The sequence below is a fragment of the Garra rufa genome, chromosome 6 (genome assembly GCF_049309525.1).
Source record: "Garra rufa chromosome 6, GarRuf1.0, whole genome shotgun sequence".
Lineage (NCBI taxonomy): Eukaryota > Metazoa > Chordata > Actinopteri > Cypriniformes > Cyprinidae > Garra > Garra rufa.
In genome coordinates, this window is record NC_133366.1 from 32,193,602 (window position 1) to 32,215,865 (window position 22,264).

Consider the following 22,264-nt stretch of genomic DNA (forward strand, 5'->3'; position numbering starts at 1 on the left):
GCTTCTCTCTTTACAAAAAAGAGAGATATGAAGCTAAAGATGAAGGAGTCTGGTCTCCCATAAGGCAAAGATGGTGTAAAATGGGATTCACACAGTGTAATATCTTGCAGAGTGACTTGAATTTGCAAGGTAGCATTTGCATTCCTGTTAGACACGTGAAAAACTGAGGGTCAGACAGCAGCCAGAAGAAACAAGCAATAAGTCTAATATCTATCTATCTATCTATCTATCTATCTATCTATCTATCTATCTATCTATCTATCTATCTATCTATCTATCTATCTATCTATCTATCTATCTATCTATCTATCTATCTATCTATCTATCTAAAACAACAAAGTAACCCATATCTTCAAATTAGTTTGTTGTAACGTTTGAGAAACTAAACAATCCCTTTAGATGGTTGGAAATATTGTTTTGGAAGAGTGCAGATAGAGTTAATATTAAACAAGAAGGAGGGTCTGATGACTTAACTTTTAAGGGCATGACAAAGGTCGACATATCAAACAGGCCTGTAAAGTTTTCGATTTGTGTCAACATTTACAAAGCATTACGACATCACCGGTGTATATATCAACATTAGCTGTCAAATGTCATATGACTGTGGGCTTTCAAATACGATTTTTGTTTTAATAGATCAGATATTTCCTTAGATTTCAAGCAGACTGTGCTATCAAAAAATGGTTGTTGAGTCATTTTAACTCTTGCAACTCTTAACATGCTTGACTACATTCAGGAGTCAGCTGTCTGTCTATGTAAAAACGTAGTCAAAAATGTCACCTTTCATACAGGTGAAATCTGGTTAATCTGGAATTATGAGCTGCATAACAATGTGTTTCTGGTGTAGATAAAGAATGAGTGAATGGATGCATTCATCCGTCCATTACAGAGTGAAACAGGATCAGAATGTATTAATCTGTATACATCAGTTGTGTTAGGTAGGCAGTTCTAATTTTCAAATGAACTGGGACGTAGAACTGACGTAGAACAAGCTGAATTTAAATCATAAGAAAAGTGTGTACTTTTTTATTTGGACATAGGGAGATTACAATATTTGCAATTAAGGCAGAATGAACCTGACTCACCAATTGTTTAAAATTAGAGTGTAGTCTTAAGAGCCTTATCATAATCATGTGATACTTCGTTTATAACCTGTAGTCATGGCTCTGTTTAGAAAAGCAAACAAAAGGCAAGGAAATTAACTTTTACATAAACATTAGGTAGAAAATCCCTGAAGTCTTTCATTAAGTGGCAGTCCTTTCTGGTCTTACAGTCTGCAACAATGAAGAAAAGATGTAAACATTTGCAATCTCAGGAAAAAAATGTGCAAAAATTGTACCTTTATGGGTACTAAGATATTACTTTTTTTTTTTTTTCATTGTTTTGATGCTATTTTCATAAGTAAGATGTACATTTTCAAAACTCTAAACTGATCACACTTGTAACACAACTAGTCATTCTTTTAAAACCTGATGTCATGATTTCATTGTATTTGCACATATATTCATTCCACATAATCATTGTTTCAGAACACAAGATTATTAAGATTGTGAAATGTATTGAGAACACTTGGTTTAATCACCAAAACACAACAGTAAGATCTTCTTTTAATTTAGTACTATTAACAATCAGTTAATGCAAGAAGCAAGCAAATGTTTCAAATAACCTTTGTTGCTGAAATAACTGCAGTAATACAGGCAATAACTGTCATGTTAGAAAATACACTTACATTACCTACATTGCATATCTCACATAAAATCCAGAATGTTTGTAAGAGTATTTATCCAGTGTTTTTTCAAAAGGTGTGATGAATGACATGGCCATAAGGTTTTATGCTAGAACGAAGTTTATGTCTTCATTCTGCCATATGACAAAATCTATACTCTAGCTGAACTTTTCAGATGAAGGGTGTTACAGTAATGTGCAGTCTTTATTGATGCCAGCTGTCTCCTTTCTTCTAATACATCTCTGAACAATCTCCGATCATTTCCTCTCCCTTGTATCCAGCTATGTTCAAAAATAGCTAAACACAATTTATTACAAATGAGGACATCCTCAAAGGGAGATTTTAGGTGATTTTGCTTACTTCTGGGTACCAATTTGTCCCCAAAATATGGTTACAGTAAGGTACACACACCTACACACACACACACACAGGTTTTCCTATCATTATGGTGACATTCCATGGGTTTTATATTGTATCCCTACACTAACCCTACGCCTTAACCTACCATAATATAGACAAATGAATTAAACTGAATGAGAAGTCATTCAGAAAAGAGCTTTATGAAAGGCAGTAGCTGTGAATGAAACATTTATATACATTTAAAACCCTTATCTTGTGTAGTGAAAAAGATATTTCAACATGCTGAAATGCTTGAAAAAAATGCACTTTTGATGATTTGTTGTGAGATTAGTACTAAAAGTTTTGAAAATGTACCACTTACTTGTGAAAATAGTACCAAACCAATAAAAAATGGTACAAAATTTGTATGCCTAAAGGTACAATTTTTGCACTTTTTGTCCTGACAGTGTGTTTTCATTTTAAATCACTTAGACACAAGAAAAGAAGCAGTAATGAGTCTTTGTTAGGGTGGAAATTTCCTACATAGCTTCGTACTATAGGTGACTAATAATGGTTGAAATGATTATGCAAGTCTTACCTGCAATCTGATTCAAAACATACTGGGTGATTTCATACTAAAACTAATAATAATAAAAAAAGAACCTAAAATGCAGTGGCATAAATGACTCACTCAGACTTCAGAATTTGGTCTGTTCAACTGTTTAATTTGTCTGTTCAAAAGGTTATTCTTTCCACAGAGCATTTTCTTTAAACAAACTAACAAACAAACAAACCTTTTAGCTCAATCCTTGTATAATAAAAACATAAAATTTGTGTCTTTGTAGTATTAGTGTAAGTATGTGGTAGTATGTAAGTAGTATTGCTCTTTTTGTGAGCAGGTTATGAGACTATTTTCATATTTATTTGTTGTTGAGTCTATGAGTCTAGAGTCAATTAACCCCTGATGTTATCATATTTTGAAAGTGAATGATATGGTTATATTTTCAAAATGAAATCATTTAGAGCAGATGACATAATAAATAAACTCTTATTTTTCCTGACATGTGTTGTACCTATCCTCTTCTGTTACTGGTAATATGATTTGCTTGATAAACTTTCTTGTATTAGTAAAGATATTAATGCATTGTGCCCTATACAGTGCTTCTGGCCTTCTTCTACTTCCTTTTTTCTTTTATCATATGGCACCCTTTATGGTTTTTGTATCTTTCCGGTCAACATGACTCACTCACCATAAATATTCAGTTTTAGCAATAGAGGATTTTGCCTGAAAAAGGAACTGTTGTTGACATTGTCTCTGCATTTCATTAGAATCAACTGCTTCTTTATTAGGCCCAGTTTTACTAAAACAGATTACAGAAGTCAAAGTTTGTGATTTTACAGTTGAACTTAAAAAGGAGATAAATGAAGACTCTTATAACTAGGCCTACATACAGGCCCAATTGGTACTTGGTAATCACCATCTGCTTTATGACTGAGATTAACAAATTCATGTAACTATTGTTTCTATTTAGTATATATGTTTACATAATAAGCAGTTTACACTTATAAACACATTGCAAGCACAGTATAAAGGTTAACACACTAGTACCTTTAGGATTATTTTAACTGAAACATGTACCTTTTTCAGGATCTAGTTTTATAGCGGCTTGAATTGACATACTATATTTGCACAGTATTGATTGGTTTTGGTTGCCTTTAATCTTTGTACAATAACAAGTATTTCTCATCTCATTGCCTACCTTGAGTGCATTTATGTCAGTTTAAAATACATTTTATGTCAACGTGCAGAATTTAATACTTGACCTAAGTGCAGTTAGTAAGATCAGTCCTGGTTTGTACAATGTAAATATTTCCAGATACTCGCACTTTTGAGCTGTTTGCTAGTTTGTTTTCTTCTGCATTTGAGGTTGCATTCAAAACTTCCTGCAACTCTGTGTTGTAGTTAACACGATATCTGAGAAACAGACTAAAATGTTAGTATCTGAATTTAATATTTAATTATTCTCTAAAAGTCTCTCAAATATTATTTGCACAGTATGAATTGGTTAAGATACATCTGAGATTTTATAGATAAGATTATCAGTGAATAATACGTTTTATTTCAGTCTTCCCCTCACACGGCTACTGGATCTTAAAATCCTTAAACTATAGTGTGTGACTGATTTGGACAACTTTTATAGTAAATTATGACAGTCAGTGGTCAACTTTTTACTTTCAATGTATGGAAAGAATAAACATTACACAAATTTACAGGTTATTCTAGCTACAAAAGGAAGGGGAATCTGTGGCAATGCAGATACCTACAATATTACAACTAATGTAGTGCATAACCTTTCATTTTCTTAGCGGCTACAGAAAGATGAAGAGCACCCCCTATTAATTAAAAAATACAATAAGTGAAAGGATATAATATATTTGAACAGTTAACATCATACAATCCTCCTATTCAAGGTAATATCTGCACCCATTTTTACGCACTTTCTAGGATACTTTAGTCAATCATTTGTGTCAATTACCGTGGTCTGGCTATAGGTGGCAGTATGGAATATCTAAAAAAGATTTTGTGACGCGTAAATGTGTGAGACGTTTCAACGCAAGCAGGAACATACGTCGATGTAAATAATGTGTTCACTTATTCATACTGCCACGAGGTTTTCTGCTGCGTTCCTCTGTTCACAGTCATCTCGAAAAAGCACATCTTCATTTTCAGCTGCTTCCATTTATTTGAGAAAAATGGTGCATTACCTAACAGAGCAGAGAGGACGACCAAACTCGACTGACTACAGGGTTTACTTGAGTAAGTTTGCCCTCTCACCTTTTAATGTCATTCATAAAAATGAGCATTATAAACCCCTCACACCTCTCAAAGAAAATGATCGTTGGTGATTCAACATGTTACCTCAAAGCGAATATATGCGCCCTAACGGCGGGAGATTTCTGTGAACGTCATAAGCTAGAGACGTAACATGCATGCATTTAAGGTTACACTCAAGCAGGTTAAAAACAAACGATTCAGCTATTTTATTTGCCATTTGTCGTGGTATTTTGTACATTTTACACTTCCTACATATGGTCTAGCAACGCATGGGTCTCTTCGTGGATTAGTCTATGAAAGAGGAATATAAGAGCCTCATTTAAACACATACAGAGTTGGATACCGTGATTGATACTTTACCTTGAGATTAATTTAATTTGGATGAATGATACAGATTGTAACATTTGCTTTGCAGAAAATTCAGATGGAAAGTACATATCTCCTTTCCATGACATTCCGCTATATGTTGCTGATGAACAGGTTGGTATAATATACTTCAAATCAGTGATATGTCAGGTACTAATAAGTAAAATAGCCTAATCGACATCATGATAATGGGAATAATTCTTACCCAGTCTATTTTCTAATGGCTTTATGTTTCTTACATATCAGGAATGTGGTGTTCCACCGAAGAAGTTTAAAACAAATGAGGTAACCATTCTTCCATTTTCCATTCTTACATTCTTCCTACACATTTTGGGACCTTATCTTTGCAAAATAGATGCTAACAATGTTGTTTTCAACAGATATTGTTTAATATGGTCGTTGAAGTACCTCGATGGTCAAATGCCAAGATGGAGGTAAATATATATTTTACAGAGTTCTGGCAGAATTTATCTAGTGTCTGACCGTAGCTATGATGACCAGCAACTCTCTATTTCTTAATTTGATTAATCATTTGGCTCAATTGGCCACTAAATAATTAAACAAATTTTACATTGAATAAAGACTAACTTGAGAATAATAATAGAAAATAAAGAGAAAAAAAACTTATGAGAGTAGTTTAAAAAATCAAGTCAGTTATTTTTATATAAATAGGTAAATAGGCCAAAAAGGATTTATCTGCCAATAATAATTATGAAATATATGGTATCTTGGCTGTGTAGCTTGAGTCTTATACATTAATTGCCAAATCCATCATAAAAAATTACATTTTGATATTAAATGTAAAATTTTAGTCCTAAGTATTGTATTTTTGATATTGTGTGCGTAATACAATGCATAATGTTATTTTAAACACAGCATTTTTCGAAACGGACTAAATTAATCTCCTTTGTCCACAGATAGCAACAAAGGAACCATTAAACCCGATCAAGCAAGATGTGAAGAAAGGCAAGCTGCGATATGTTGCTAACGTTTTTCCACACAAAGGTTACATTTGGAACTATGGTGCACTTCCACAGGTGATGTCATGGTTTTGATTATGGCTATGCTTTACAAAACTGTCTGTCTGCAATCTGATTTGAACTTTTTAATTGTACAGTATACTTGGGTTTTAGTGTGTGTGTGTGGGTATGTACATAATTTTTGTATTGTTAAATCTCTGTCACACTATATACTTTTTTAAATTAATAAATTATTAATTTTTATTTTATTTTATACTACTGTGTCAAGACATGGGAAGATCCCAACCACACTGACAAGGAAACCATGTGCTGTGGAGACAATGACCCCATAGACGTGTGTGAGATTGGTTCCAAGGTGGGTGGAACCTCTGGTTTAGTATAATATTTTGCAAAACCTTTTAAACTGTTAAGCAGTTTTGTATTTTACAACAACAAAACAAATCCTATACTTCTAAGTTTTGATTTCAGTTCGAAACACCGAAATCTTAAAATATGTCTTTTTAAAAATTATTTTTAATAACTTTTCAGTCAGTCCTCATATGTGACCCTGGACCACAAAACCAGTCATAAGGTTAAATTTTACAAAACTGAGATGTATACATCATATGAAAGCACAATAAATAAGCTTTCTATTGATATATGGTTTGTTAGGATAGGACAATATTTGGGCGAGACACATCTATTTGAAAATCTGGAATCTGAGGGTGCAAAAAAATCAAAATACTGAGAAAATCACCTTTAAAGTTCTCCAAATTAAGTTCTTAACAATGCATATTACTAATCAAAAATTACATTTTGACACATTTATAGTAGGAATTCTACAAAAGTCTTCATGGAACATGATCTTTACTTAATTTCCTAATGATTTTTGGCATAAAAGAAAAATCAATAATTTTGACCCATACAATGTATTTTTGACTATAGCTACAAATATACCCCAGCGACTTAAGACTGGTTTTGTGGTCCAGGGTCACATATTATTGAGTATAATACATACTTCTTTCCTAACACAACTTGGTTATGGTTCTGATTACTAAAAAAGTCACTATTTCTGTGTCACAGGTGTCTGTGACAGGTCAGGTGATTCAGGTTAAAGTTCTTGGAATTCTGGCTTTGATAGATGAAGGAGAGACTGACTGGAAGGTAATAGCCATCAATGTAGAGGACCCTGATGCATCGAGCCTTAACAGTGAGTAATATTTTTAAAAAAGTTATGTTGTTGTTGTGTTATCTACATTTATGACTGTGTAATCTCAATTAGTGTATCATTAACAGGTATTGAGGATGTGAGAAAGATTAAGCCTGGTCACCTTGAGGCTACCGTGGATTGGTTTAAAAAATATAAAGTGCCAGATGGGAAGCCTGAGAACCAGTTTGCGTTCAATGGACAGTTTAAGGATAAGGTAGTGTATCGTGGAAGTAGGGCTCTGCAATAAACCGCATGCGATTGTCATGCGTATCTCATCAGTAAAGCCGGTTCTGTGATTAGTAGTAAATCTCCATCACCTGCGTTCAGATGGTGCGGTATTTGAAACACTGAGCCGTAGATCACTGAAAAGCTAAGCAATATCGCGTTCAAAATCGAGGATGAATCGCATTCACAGAACCGGCTTTACTGATGAGATGCGCATGACAATCACATGCGATTTATTGCACAGCCCTACGTGGAAGATTGATTATGAGACAGAATGATTGATCATCTAATGCTTATGTTGTTAATATCATATTAGGACTTTGCTATAGAAGTCATAAAATCAACACACAGCTACTGGAAAGCATTAGTGATGAGAAAAAAGATGAAAAGTGATGAAATTGTGTGGTAAGTGTTTTGATTTGATTTATATTTCAGGTTTATTAAATGACACCAGAATTTCTCCTTGCAGTACCTTTTTTGTTTTTCTACATTTTCAATTTTAATGACCATTTTTGGGACATTGTACTTTACTTTGGCCCATTTCTTTCTTAGTCAAAACACTTCTTTGTGTGAGAGTCCATTTAAATGCAGTGATGCAGAGGCCAGTGCTGTAGTTGAAGCTGTGAGTACTTGTCATATCAGTACTTTCTGGCTTATTTTTACCATTACACAGAAGACACATACTTAGATACTATTTGCTGTTGTAGGCCGCAGAATATGGAGAACCCCTCCCAGTATCATCTGAAGGTAAAGTTGTATTATAAATAAGCTTAATTATTTTGTAAATTTATATTTATATATTTTTATTATATATTTATATTTATATTTTGCAGTGGACAGATGGCACTTCTTCACAAAGTAAAAGATCATTCACTCAAAGGCCAGAAGATGCCTTTGCATGGATTCAGTAACGTCCCTGGTGCAAAGATTTTTATATTTCATTAATGTTTTATTTTTTAAAACATTGCTTTATTTATTAGCTATATTGGATGAGCAAGTTATTTTTGCAGTAACGTTGGACATGGACATGGACATGTTTCTGTGTTTAATTACTGTTAACCTTTCAAAATGCACATGTTTCAGTGCCAAATCTCATGTACATATTTTAAAGGTTGAATAGTTAATCTCCACAACTTGAGTTTTTTTTCTATTTCTATTTATGTACATATTCTGACAAGTCACTTAGGAACAAGCGTACAAGTTTAAGCTTAGGTTCAAGTTTATGAAAACCTTTGTTTTGCAATTAGCAAAATTAGGAACCACTGTGAAATTGGGTATTAGGACAAGAAGAGTTTGTCTTAATAAGATGACAAAGAAATCAAACTCTGTAGCATGAATGTTAAGTTCCATGACTGTTGCAAAAAATAAATAGTGCTCTACTTCTTTTCATGAAATGTATACCATCAGTACACAGGAAATAAACTTGATCAATCTTTTTTTGTTTTCCATGATAATATATTTCCAAAAAAGTGAAAAAAAAATTGCTTAAGTTCTAACTTTGATTAAAAAAAAAAAAAAACTTTATCAAAGCACTGAAAGAAGAATTGTGTTTTAAATGTATTATCATTTAAGTTTTATCAGTTATTGTAAAAATTATTCACACCCTTGGACTTTGTTGTGTAAGTCTTTGTTTGTAATCTAAAATAATGAAATGCATATAATAATTATATAAAATCTAAGCATTGTAAAGGAATAAAACATCAACACGTCTTGAAGACTTTTGTATGCATTGTAATTGTACCATTTGCAAATTATAAATAAAAACATTTTATATGTTTAGTTTAACTATTTAATCATTAAAAGAGTCAAAACTATAAAGTTGCACAATTTACAGTAAATGCTTGAAATAAATATAATTTTTATTTAAAAAACCCACATTTCAGCAATATTAGGAATGATAACAAATCATAACAAACAGCTTTCAAATAAACTGCATTCAGTTCTTCAGTACATTACAATACTTACATTATTCAAAGCCATTCTTAATTCAATGTTTTAAGCATTACAAATTTGAAGGGAAAAGGGTAAGCAATACAAAAAAAGGCAGAAAATAGCACATTTAAACCTTTAGTGTCTAATGGCAAATACCAACAGGTGTACATAAACAGCTAGCTTAATGTAAAAGTTGTGCACCCCAGTTCGTTAGTTGAAGTCAGAAAGTCATTCAAGTAAAGTTGACTCCACTCAGAAACTCTCCGAAGCATCTTCAAGTATGGCTGTTCTCGTCACTCAAATTTTAACCACCCCATTATTTATTTTTCTCTTTTTTTTTTGCTTCATACACAACCTGCTACTCAAGCTGGGTTCTGTACACTGAAATTTATCAACTAATTTAAACTACAAAACTGGAAGCTTCTTTTATAACTAGTCAGTACATCAAAGTGATTTCTAATAGAAAAACCAAAAAGTGTAAACTTTGCCATTGTATTCAAAAGAAAAAAAAAAAACTTAGGACCTGAATACCAACAAGACAAAGGTTTTAGGGGCAAAATCGATGGTTATTTTATGTGGAGCGTGGAGTGATGGTACATTTAACAAATAAAGTTTGTACATAACATGGACTTAGAATTCTGCAATGCAAGCATGTGGTATATACAATGTGGCATTATCTATTTAATTTACAATAATCTACCTATTTTGAATTTACATACATTTTTTGTATTATTTCTCAAAAAAATGAAGTGCTTTAATTTTTTTTTTAATGTTAGAGTGGAATGAGTTGTATAAAATGCATTACCAGTTACTCATCACATGTCTAATTTGATTCAATGGACAGGGTTATTTAAGAGGCATTACCATGTTTAGTGGTTGTAAATACATTTAGCCTCAACCTATACAGTACAGACCAAAAGTTTGGACACACCTTTGAACCAAAGTTTTCTTTATTTTCATGACTATGAAAATTGTAGATTCACACTGAAGGCATCAAAACTATAAATTAACACATGTGGAATTATATACATAACAAAAAAGTGTGAAACAACTGAAAATATGTCATATTCTAGGTTCTTCAAAGTAGCCACCTTTTGCTTTGATTACTGCTTTGCACACTCTTGGCATTCTCTTGATGAGCTTCAAGGGGTAGTCACCTGAAATGGTTTTCACTTCACAGGTGTGCCCTGTCAGGTTTAATAAGTGGGATTTCTTGCCTTATAAATGGGGTTGGGACCATCAGTTGTGTTGTGCAGAATTATAGTATATATAGAATTAAATATTTTATAGAATTAAATATAATTCCACATGTGTTAATTCATAGTTGTGATGCCTTCAGTATGTGAATCTACAATTTTCATAGTCATGAAAATAAAGAAAACTCTTTGAATGAGGAAGTGTGTCCAAACTTTTGGTCTATACTGTACGTATGCAACTAATGTGCACATTAGTTTAACTGACTTGGTCTAACCTTTCAGTATAGAGCAAATGCATTGCTTTATATATGTCATGACACTTTCCCTTTAATTAAATCAGTGCATGTTAAAATATGTTCAAATTACTTCTTGAAAAGTTTTATCAGCGTTCTGCTTCAACAGTACATAAAATCAGATTCTTTTAGTTTATAACAAAGTTAGATATGTGTAGTATGTACAAGAAATTTAGAACGATTAAAAATGCAAAAGCTCAAACCTGATTTAGAGAAGACAACATGAACACAAGTGATGTTTATGCACAGAAATGAGCTGATATCCCTGATTTTGCAATTCCATTGAAACTTGAAGTTCAAGTAATGCTTTCTAATAGATCAAGTGAAGAAAGTAAGAAATGAACTTCGCATCAATGATGGCCTGTGTTATATTCGCTACGAAGTGTTTAGAAATAAAAGAACAGAAACACCTTGGTATTATAATTCTATTGCCAAACTAGTTCTGAGGTATATGATAAGTAGGTTTTTCTACATCATTCATAAGCCTTCTCAACACCCTTAGAAATTCTCACATTTTATGAATAGCAGGTCAAGTAGCACCATTTGAAATAAGTTCAAACCCAAAGAAATAGTACTAATCTTTACTAAACTATTATCTAAGCATACATTCGAAAAATAATAATAATAATAATTTACTGTACAAATCTCAACTTTTTTTTTTATACAGCTAAAGTTGCATTATGTAATAACCACCACAGCAAGCCAAGCCAGCTGCCTTTGAAACAGTGACATTGATGTAAAGGTAACCCTGTTATGTGTTCCTTGATACATGCTTTAATGACCTAAAATTGACCATTGTTTTTCTTGACTCCAAGAATCAGTATTCAGTGTTCTGAAACTTCACAGTTTTTGTGAATCAGAACATTACTCTTACAAAATTGACCCTCAGTGGCTCACTATACAGTAAGTATAAAGGATTTCTGAAATTGTGTAAGCACCAGAGAAATTCTTTAAAAGGCTGATAAATGATCTTTGTCCACTATTGAGTTCATCATTATGGTTTTCCACATTGTGAAACTAAAATGGCTGCAGCGTAATGAATTGTCTTTCAGATTGGAGGGCAGAAAGTGCTGCCCTCACTGTTATTAAAAAGTGCTTCTAAAACACTAATTAAGCAAAACATTTTCTTAATTGCTCAATCAAAATAACTATTACTTTTAAATATTAAGGTGTTTTGTTGTGTGTTGTAAAAGAAAGGCATTTGAAAAGACATTTGCATTCAAAACACTCCCTAGCACCGTAAAAAAGTGATTAGCCACAAAAGTCACCAAATATGAATGTTTCTTTCCAGTAATATGTCCAGATGTGTTGGACTATAAGCACCATGGATGAAGAACAGTGTGTTATCATAAGAGAGTAATTAAATAATAAATAAATATTTCCAATTGATTTAACAGTAAAGCTTGACTTCTTAAGAGCATGAAAAAACCCACTGATGATCTGCCTTTCCATATAGTAGGATAGTGAATTCATCTACTGTTAATAACTTCACACAAACTAAGCAAGAGTTATGGGTCATTTGGCCAGTGTAACAGAGGTCTGCAACACTATATTGTAGCACCATTTTATGTTTCTGATGCCCCTCTTATTCTTGTGTTTGTAAATGCTCTGGACCTATTAAGGTTTTCACAGGAATTGATTGTAAGGCCCAGTCACCTTGGTAAAGGCATAGGGAGATGTGCTTACATATGTATTGGTAGTGCAGGACGTTGACCGCTCCCTAAGCATGAGAAGGAACTGCTTATATGGAGGCTCTGAAGGTTCAGAAGGTTCTGAATGTTCTCGTTTCACCTTCCTTCCACTGCTCTTGCTGGATGTATTTTCAGCACCATGCTTCTCAGCATCCTCCTCTTTCTCTCGGGCCTTCTCTGCCATCTTTGCTTCCCAAAGAGCCAGTCCATGTTTTGCCTCATTCAAGTTCTTGTGCTGGTAAAACACTAAAGAGATACGGGTGGGATGGTTCCGGTCAGGCTTCTTAACCGGCGTAGTCGCATGGAGCTCCCGCTTAGCACACTCAATAATTATTGACCCATGACTAGGTGCCACTGCCACCCCTCCAATTTCAGGATCAAGGAAGTTGTGCTCACTGTCAGACCACACATCTTCCTTTTCTTTTTGTTCTGGAGTCTGGGTCGGTGGTTCCTGTTTCACTATGGCATTAAGGGCATTTTCATTGGAAAGCCTCAGACCTGGAGGTTGGTTCGGGTTGAAGCATTCAGTACCCAAAGGAGGAAACACCTGAGAGATACCATTTGCTCCACGCATGTTTATCTCAAAATCTTTATTACTTTGCATACTTAAGGTATTTAGATTTGGGGGAAACATCTGAGGATTCTGTGACATATGAGGTTTGGGGTAAGCTTCAAACTGGCCGCTTTTGCCGATAGCTGCATAGTCCAAATGTAGATGGGCTGAAGGAGGCCTGGAGAAGGCATCGGGTGGCATATTAGGACCGTAACCTGGGTAATGTCCCATAGAGTGCATGCCAGGTTTCATGTTACAGGGGCCATAACCATTGGCTGGCAAGCTAGGCTCTCCATAGTGTGGTGGATAGTTAACCCCGTAATGTTGAGGTGCATTGTACTGCTGCTCAGAGTACAGTGAATTTCTTTGGGGATGATACATATCTGGATGCTTTAGATTGGAAGAGTAGTAAGGGTGGTAGTTTTCCATGGGGAGTCCTCCATTACATTGGTAACCAGTGTAGAGAGGATTGGTTGTAATAGACCTGGGATATGGGGTGGGTGCATTAGATGCATTCATGTAAGAGTTGGGTGCATGTAAAGGAGAGGGATAAGGACCAGCAGAAGAAGGGGTTTGAGGATGTGGGGTTGCTGATTTAGATGAGTGTGAGAAGGTTCCTGATGGATTTGAGAATCTAGCGAAAGGTGGGACAGTGTAAGAGGAGTTAGGATTAGGTTGTGTTTGCTGCTGATGCTGTTGCTGAGGCTGATGTGCAACATGAGCATGTGGGAGATGCCCAGAGTCCAGATTTGTTCTCACATTACCTGGGCCTAGAAGAAATAATAGGATTAGACCAAAATGTAAACTTTCGGTTGATAAACACTTGGAATCTATTCAATTACTTATATATACTCATATATATAAATCATTTGATCATCCCTAAACAAACTGTTTATAACCGAACGAACTTGAGTTTTGGTTTTTGAATCTTTGTTTCTGTACCTGTTACAGTTGTGTTCTGGCCCAGATTCTCATAAGTGGCCTGTTTCTGCTTTGCTTGCTGGGTGTTGTCCGTTTTGGAGTTAGGTGTGTTGGGGTTGTTTGGTTTGTTAGCTGCAGCTCTCTTGGCATCCAGCTTCTTCTGCCGGCAAGACTTGGCAGGCTCTGGTAGCATACGCACTTGTCTACGAAAGGCACTGAGCACCTGAATAGCACCAGTCTTGGTCTTCTCCAGTTGAGCCTCAGCACTGCCAAACTCATCGGTGGATGAAGCCTTGTATAAGGGAAGCACATGTAGCTGCTCATCCTCAGGAATTTTTCCAATCTCACGATTGTCCTCTCGTGTTAATGTGCAGACCTAAAACAGGAGTAGAGAAGGAGGTTTGGCCTTTTTAATATTTTATACACTACTTTGTAGTGTAGCCACCTTTAGTTTTTCACCTACAATGTATAAAGCGAAGTATAAATCAGGGCTGGTGAACGTCGGACCTGGAAAGCCACAACCCTGCTGAGTTTTGGTTCAACCCTAATCAAACACACTTGAACAAGCTAATCAAGGTCTAAAGGGTTTCTACGAAGCTACAGGCAGGTGAGTTTATAGACCTTTCTTACATTTCCGTTTTCTCATCGTGGAAGTCATCATAGTTGGGTAAAATCTGAGAGCAGTGAATGGGAGAGTACCACAAATATATTTTTTGCATTCCCATTTGCTCAAATAGCAAAAACTCCACGATAGTGTTTTCATGACTTTCAATCAAAAGAAAAAAAATTAAGAGAGACTGATTTTGGCAGTCAGTAGAGAGAACGATGTTAAGTTTACTGTCCCTCCCGTAGACGCGGCATTAGAAACACCCTCGCATTAGCGTTAACTAGTTTTTTTTGTAACATGATGAAATGGTGATGTAATACAAAGTGTAGTGTTATAAATGTATATACATTTTTTTTTTAATTCAAAATTTGAAAAAAGATTCAAATAAGGATTTATGATGATGAAAAGGGATTGTGAAAAGGGTCCATTAGAGTTGGAGCTGAACTTTGCAGGACTGGAGTCCTGCACCCCTGCCACCCCTGGTATTCATGATTTATATCAATGCATAAAAAATTATTTGGTGAATGCTTTTTTAAGTCTTATTAAGGCACTCTATTGTAAGCATTTAATTCTTACCACAGTACTGCCCCCCAGCATGTTGTGAAGGTCTCTGTGCGCGTGGGCACAGAAGTCTAGACAGGCTGTAACTCCAGAAAATGGTCGTCCTTCTTTTAGACCCAGACGGCAATCGGGAGCTCGGTGTTCATGCTCCACCTGTCAAATATACGCAGATATAGAAATGTGAAATTTAAACTTAAAATTTAGTTCTAAATGCCTTTTTTGGTAGATTTTCCAAAGCTTAGACTTTCATATATTACAACACTACTGCAGCTTATTATTCCACATTGTATTATTCCACTACTCTTAATAGTAGTCTAAGACCTAAAGCAGAGAACCTAAATGTATACCTGATTGGAATAAGCATCAGGTGCTATTTTTTTATATGTTGGGGCAATTATAGTTGCAAGACCCTGGAGATTTTGTTCCAGTTTCTCTTCCTGTAAGAGAATAACAATACTCCTGTTATCTTTCATTTTGTATGCATTTTGTTAATTCAGTTGTGTGTTTGTGTGTGAGCATCTTACCTCCTTGGGATCATCCCCAAGTAGTTTGAACTTTCGCGGGATTTTACTCCTAGCAAATTTACACCCATTATAGTACATACTCCACGAGCAACCAAAGGAGAAAGAAGCTCCACAGGCATCAGCTTCAAAACCCTGACATGCACATGTTCTCCTAAAGACAATGATAGAAATTACAGAATGTTGAGTGGGAAGACAAATAACATACCTAAGAATATCTATGGTTTTTATATTTTATTGAAGCTATTAAATCTATTGTAATCAGCAACACAACTATACATTGATATAATATTTATGTTAACCAGAAAGTAGATACATATGTGACCCTGGACCACAAAACCAGTCTTAAGTCGCTGGGGTATATTTGTAGCAATAGCCAAAAACACATTGTATGGGTCAAAATTATTGATTTTTCTTTTATGCCAAAAATCATTAGGAAATTAAGTAAAGATCATGTTCCATGAAGATTTTTTGTAAAATTCCTACTATAAACATATCAAAATGTAATTTTTGATTAGTAATATGCATTGCTAAGAACTTAATTTGGACAACTTTAAAGGTGATTTTCTCAGTATTTCGATTTATTTGCACCCTCAGATTCCAGATTTTCAAATAGATGTATCTCGGCCAAATATTGTCCTATCCTAACAAACCATACATCAATAGAAAGCTTATTTACTGAGCTTTCATATGCTGTATACATCTCAGTTTTGTAAAATTTAACCTTATGACTGGTTTTGTGGTCCAGGGTCACATATGTAGCGATACAAAGACCTAAGACTATCAATTTGGATTCATTGTGAATTGATAATATGTGTTTTGAGTAGTAAATGTTCACTGTATTTATGAAAAAAAGCAGTAATAAGCATTTGTCCTTACTCCTCATTTAAAGCACATCTGCGGTTGGTTAGAGCACCATGTTTTGTTAGAGTGTCGCTGAGTTCCGAGTAAAGACTGTCAGCCAGGTTGATTGATATGCCTTCCCAAATTAGGATGACCACTACTATACAGGATGTCTCACATGAGTGGCCAGCCCGCTCTCGTACCAAGACAAGGAGTTTCTCATCTACATTTGCTCTCCGTATTACCTACACAACATGGTGCACATATACACATATATTTAGAAAATATACAGAAATCAGACATCTGTTAAGCAATTGTGTATTCCATAGAGGGCGCTGTTGATAAGAAAACCAACAAGCATGCTTTAATATTTAACAGACAAAGAGAGGCAATACAATACATATGAGCACACAAAATGAGGAGACACAGGATGAAAATGAATTGTCTTTACCCATTTAGCAATGGGGCAGCCCTGCCCACTCTTCCCTTCCTTGCCTGTATACACAACTTTTTCAATCCTAATGGCGCTTCCAGTCAGTCCAGATCTGTCAAAGGGAAATGTAGTAATATAATTATAGTATAACATATAAACAGACCATTTATTTTGTGCATGAGTGGAGTTTATAATATCATACCTTTCCTCCATGATTTTGCGAATGCCTGCAACAGTTGGTGCTGATCCCAAGTGAGTATAATATGGGCCTTCATCCCTTTCACTAATTTGATCTGTAAATTAAAGCATAAGAGAATAATATTGTGTATTTTTTTAGTAGATGGTCAACAAAAAACAAACAAACTTTAATATCTTATTTAAGTCAAGATACAGTATTAAACTCTTTAAGTATGACTGAAGATGTTTTCTCAAAATGTCTTAACAGATGTGCAGTTCTAATATATAAACAACAAAATTTGTATAAACTAGACTAAAGTAGCTGTGTAAAACCTCTTACCAACACAATGACATGATGAAATGTCATACTGCGTCTTCAAAGGTGTATCTAGCAAGTTTTTTATTGGCGTATCAAGCATCTTCATGGGTGATTCCAGAAAGCTTTGTAACCCAGGTTCAATCTTTTTAGGTGGGGTGAAGTTTTGTGGTTTGCACTGCTCCTTGGCTATTCCCTCAGCACTGGTTGAGAGCACAGTCACAGCCCCAGCCATCTCTACCTTCACCTTATTGGGTGACTTGATGACCATAGACTTTCTTTCAAACACAGGTGAGAGCTGATACTGTTTTAACTGCTGCTCCATGGTAGCTAGAATGCTCCTCTGTAGGCTTTGTTCACAGGATGAAGAAGGATGCTCCTGCTTTACTACCACTGGAATGACTTTGGCTTTGCCTTGATCTTGATGTTGCACTTCTATGGGTGGAAGTTGAGCTGAGGTTTCTAAACCTGAGCAGTTTTCACTTTTTATTATGGGCATAGTTGACCTGATGTTGTTGGGGCTTTGTTGCCTTTGCAGAAGGTGCATTCGCAAGGCTGCGTGCCTCTGCAAATCTGCGTGCCTCTGCAAATCTGCTTGAGCGCCTTGGCTTGGGAGAGACACTCTGTGGATTTGGGCAAAGGGTTCTTGGAATTCCGCTTTGGTAAATGTTTGAGCAGGTGTCTGAAGACTATTAGAAATGTGTGACGGTTGTGATTGAGAGATCGGAGACTGGGGAAATTCCAAATGATTATGTACTCTGTGTTGAAGAGGTTGCTGGTAGTTTGGTTGTTGTTTACTGGTGTTTTGTGAGTACTGTGTGTTCTGCTGGAGTTTCCTTTCTGACAGAGCTTCGGCTTCTTTAGTTAAGAATTGTACGTTTGACTTAGATGAGTCTGGAAATGTAGAGTTTTCTCTTATAGTTGGACTAGACAGTGTTTGTGCTGGTGTTTCCATACCTAGAGATAACTTCTGGGATTCTGAATGAAGGCAGCCCTCTGTTTTTAGCCTTTTCAAGAGTGGTGCATCTACCTGTCTGTGGGAAACGTCTTGTGATTGTGGAGCTGCTTGCATATTCTGTCCATCTTGAGGGAGCTGATGGGGAAATGTGCCGGTGGCTTGCTGATTAGCCTCAGCAGGTGTTGGCTGAGAAAGGAAGCTCTGGGATTGTATCTGTTCTTGATCATTTTTGCAGAATTGCTGGGACATATGTTTGTTAAATTGCATGTTACTATGATTGTGCATACCAGAAATGTTCTGTTGACCTTCAGAGACAGAATTGTGGGTGAATTGTGTAGGAGGTAGGGAGTTTCTGTAACTGTCTTGTACCTTATTTTCATATGAGGGACAATTAGGATTACTGAAATTGTGTGACTGAAAGTTGTTTGAGGACATGGAAATTATACAATGACTTTGGCTCTGTGTGACTGTATGCTGCTGTTGCATGTGGGTCTGTGGAAGGAAAAAATCCCACATCTGGGGGTGGTCAGTAGATGGCTGTGGTGCTGCAGTTGAGTTTAAATCTATCCATTCCATCTGTGATGCGTGATCTGTACTCTTTGACGTTGTCTTTTCCTGGTCTGGATTAGGCATATTTTTCTGCTCACTGCGTTGATTGTGAGAAGCTGATGTGCAGGCCTGGGAGGTCAACCTGCTGTCTACTGTATGTGGCTCAACAATCTGTTGTGGCAATGAAAAGTTACTATTGTCGTGGAGGCTTTCATCAGTTGGTTGTTTCTGTAGCACCTTAATTTGTAGGTTCTGCTGACCTGTCTGAGTGTTTTGTGATGGTGCCCCTGCCATCACTGGGGGTAATATGTAAGAATCACGGCTAAAATCTTGGTTGGACTTGCCTAAACACTCAGAGTCATTCGGAAGGCCTTCTCTATCTTTTTGAATCTGTGAGCAACCATTGATGCCTGCCTGTGATGGCACATTGAACTCTGGAGCTTCCTGACTCAGCAGTTGTGTTCCCATATCTGGCAGGTCAGAGGGAGGATAAGTAGGCTTCTTTTGCTCGGCTACAAAAGAGTATCCATTCACTGTAAATTTTGGATTGTAGCCATTGCTGCCTTGTACTTCTGGGGGTGCCTTGGCAAGTGGCTCGGAGGCAGATGTTTGGGGTGAAATAGGAAAACCTGAGGTTAATGAAGGTGAAGAAGTTTCCTGCTCAGGCAGGTTGCTGGTGACCTGATCCACTTGAGATGAGTTGGTTTGAGGTGCAATAGACACATGCTCTGGGTAATACTGAGACAAAGTTTTCTCTAAGAGGTCACCAGTTGTACCCTTTACTGAGGGTGGACTTGTTGTAGCACCATTGGGCATTGGAACTTGCTTGTTCCTTGACAGTGAGAATAGATCCCCATTGGGAAAGTTACCATTTCTTTTACCATGTTTTATCTCAAAACCCCCTGGCTTATTGTGTTTAGGGAATCCCTCTAGTCGGTTCTCCATTCCACCATCTCTTTTATCCCAAAGCCTCAGGTCCTCATTTCCATTCACCTCTGAATCAGTGCACAGTTTTTTAGGCTGGTGAAAATCTAAAAATGTCTGTTCACTAAGAGCATGTTTCATCTGTCCATTCATCTCATACATGCTTTGATCAAATATCCCCTGCATATTAGGAGGTCCAGAACAATTCTCCTGTTGACTTTTCATTGGGTAGACTACTGTGCTAGGCTTGAAATGGCTCCAATTAGTGTCACCATTGAACTGCTGAGACTGATCTCCATTCTGGCGCTTGGTGAGAAGAGGGTCTGTCTGCTGAGTGGCACTGATTTGTGAAAGTATCAGACTTTTTTCCGTCTCATGGCTGGTCTTTTCTCTTTCCATCTGGTCTGCTCTGGTTCCATTCACAAGGCTGCCCTCTCTGCGTCCTACATGAAAGATGCAGAAAATTACCAATATTAAAAAAAAAACATCATCATACATAATATTCTGTTGTAGTGTGTAGTACTGGTTAGTGATCAGGTGCTTAGAAAAGCTGTAAATTGGAACAAAATTCTAAATGTTGCCCCCCCCCCCCCCCCCAAACCTCAAAATCAGCCTCTGGAGTGAATTATTAGCCCCTGTTTCAAAATAGACATGCTCATTTTTTGCATTTTCCTGTACAGTTAAATCACAAGTTTAAAGACCAAGGGTTGTGTAGTGCACATAGTAATGACTTATTTTTTTCTTTTTGTTAAAAGATATTAAAAAACAAAGTCCTGGGCCCTCATTTATCAACAATGCGTAGAAAAGGTTCTAGATTTTATCTTACGAATGAAATTTTGAATGTAAGTACAAAAAAAATCCATATTTATCAGACGTGCATACGTGGTTCTTACCCACCCAGTAAGTAATTGTTGATAAATCCCACTTGTTCTTAAACACCATGCTTGTTCATTTGCATTCAGAAACGCCTCCAATAAACCATATATGGTGCTCCCCTTTAAAAATCATGTGAATGTATAATGTATAATGTCCTAAATCATGACAGAGAAAGCGATACCGACTGAGAAGCTGTTCTGTGCTTTCACTAAACAGATCAGCGTGGACCCAGGAAACATTCAGCGGCACTTTCTTTTTGCAGTATCACCATTCTACTTCTAGATTCTCTGCGTAAACATTCTCAGAGTAGTGTTTATATTTACACACATTCCTACATATAACTACAATTTGGTACACCCCACACTTCTTACTCACTCATGACGCACACATCTGTGCATACGCACTGTTGATACTGTAAATGAGGGCCCTGGATTTCACAAATATAAACATTGCCCTAACTGTCATGAAATATTTCACGAAACAGAATGGTACCAACCATCTTGTTATCCAATGCTCTGTATCTATGTCCATTTTTTTTTGTAATAGTTATGTTATGCTCTTAAAACTGCATTCATCATTAAATGGCTTTGGATTATCTTTTATTATATTTGTGACCCTTGCATTAGTTTCCAAAAAGCATTATCTATTTCAATATACACTCTACGAATAATTAAACTAGACTAGATGTCAAAATACCTTAGAAAATAGAGAACTGTAGATTTATTGTTTGCAACCAATTCAACAGAGCCATTCAGAAAGAACTGTCATATAGGATATCTAATATGTAACAGATTCGTCATGGAATGCATTCTATCTGTACCATCTGATTATAGAATGGTAAAGTATAGTTAAAAACAGCTTTGAAATTAAATATCTATTGGTCTTTAAATTGGAGTCTTTTTAAGCAGAGGCATGTGGAGCCATAATGACAAAATAAACAAATAATAATATACTACCGTGATAATAAAAACTACCTTATTGTGATTGTTTTTTTTTAAAGAAAAAAAATATAATGTTAAATATTATTTAAATAAATGATACTATATATATATTATATATATAATTAAATATATCTTATGTATTTTTATAACAATTATGGATTTAAAATTTTATCGCACTACCATTCTTATTAGATAAAAATATATGTATTAATAAGTTGATGTATATGGGGTAGGCAATAAATCACAATTGAGGTCTTTGGTATGTCTGATGTTGTTTATAAAACATTGTTTATAATAATAATAATAATAAT

At 35.6% G+C, this 22,264-nt stretch overlaps 2 protein-coding genes across 2 annotated transcripts; one reads left to right on the forward strand and one right to left on the reverse strand.

Annotated features, from left to right (window-relative positions):
* The first annotated feature begins 4,670 nt into the window (after positions 1 to 4,670).
* On the forward strand, positions 4,671 to 9,359 carry ppa2 (inorganic pyrophosphatase 2). The gene is made up of 12 exons (XM_073841546.1): positions 4,671 to 4,883; positions 5,317 to 5,381; positions 5,514 to 5,552; positions 5,648 to 5,701; positions 6,185 to 6,304; positions 6,516 to 6,602; positions 7,310 to 7,436; positions 7,523 to 7,650; positions 7,978 to 8,066; positions 8,214 to 8,283; positions 8,369 to 8,408; positions 8,495 to 9,359. The coding sequence occupies exons 1-12, from the start codon at positions 4,709 to 4,711 to the stop codon at positions 8,521 to 8,523; spliced, it is 1,023 nt and encodes a 340-aa protein (XP_073697647.1). The 5' UTR covers positions 4,671 to 4,708; the 3' UTR covers positions 8,524 to 9,359.
* Positions 9,360 to 9,371: 12 nt separating this feature from the next.
* Positions 9,372 to 20,535, reverse strand: tet2 (tet methylcytosine dioxygenase 2). Its single transcript, XM_073841545.1, has 9 exons — positions 17,730 to 20,535; positions 17,415 to 17,505; positions 17,231 to 17,324; positions 16,816 to 17,024; positions 15,940 to 16,090; positions 15,763 to 15,852; positions 15,431 to 15,568; positions 14,269 to 14,623; positions 9,372 to 14,096 (listed from the first exon to the last, which is right to left on the reverse strand). Exons 1-9 carry the CDS (start codon positions 20,533 to 20,535, stop codon positions 12,709 to 12,711), a joined length of 5,322 nt encoding a protein of 1,773 aa, XP_073697646.1. The 3' UTR covers positions 9,372 to 12,708.
* Between the last annotated feature and the right edge of the window lie 1,729 nt (positions 20,536 to 22,264).

Coding starts and splice junctions, on each gene's coding strand:
- ppa2 (XM_073841546.1), top strand. CDS start 4,709: ATGTGTTCACTTATTCATACTGCCACGAGGTTTTCTGCTGCGTTCCTC. Junction 4,884..5,316: donor TGACTACAGGGTTTACTTGA/GTAAGTTTGCCC, acceptor TTTGCTTTGCAG/AAAATTCAGATGGAAAGTAC. Junction 7,651..7,977: donor ATGGACAGTTTAAGGATAAG/GTAGTGTATCGT, acceptor ATATCATATTAG/GACTTTGCTATAGAAGTCAT.
- tet2 (XM_073841545.1), bottom strand. CDS start 20,535: ATGGAAAGAGAAAAGACCAGCCATGAGACGGAAAAAAGTCTGATACTT. Junction 17,325..17,414: donor CGCAAAATCATGGAGGAAAG/GTATGATATTAT, acceptor TCCCTTTGACAG/ATCTGGACTGACTGGAAGCG. Junction 14,624..15,430: donor TGCTGGGGGGCAGTACTGTG/GTAAGAATTAAA, acceptor CTCCTGTTTTAG/GTCTGCACATTAACACGAGA.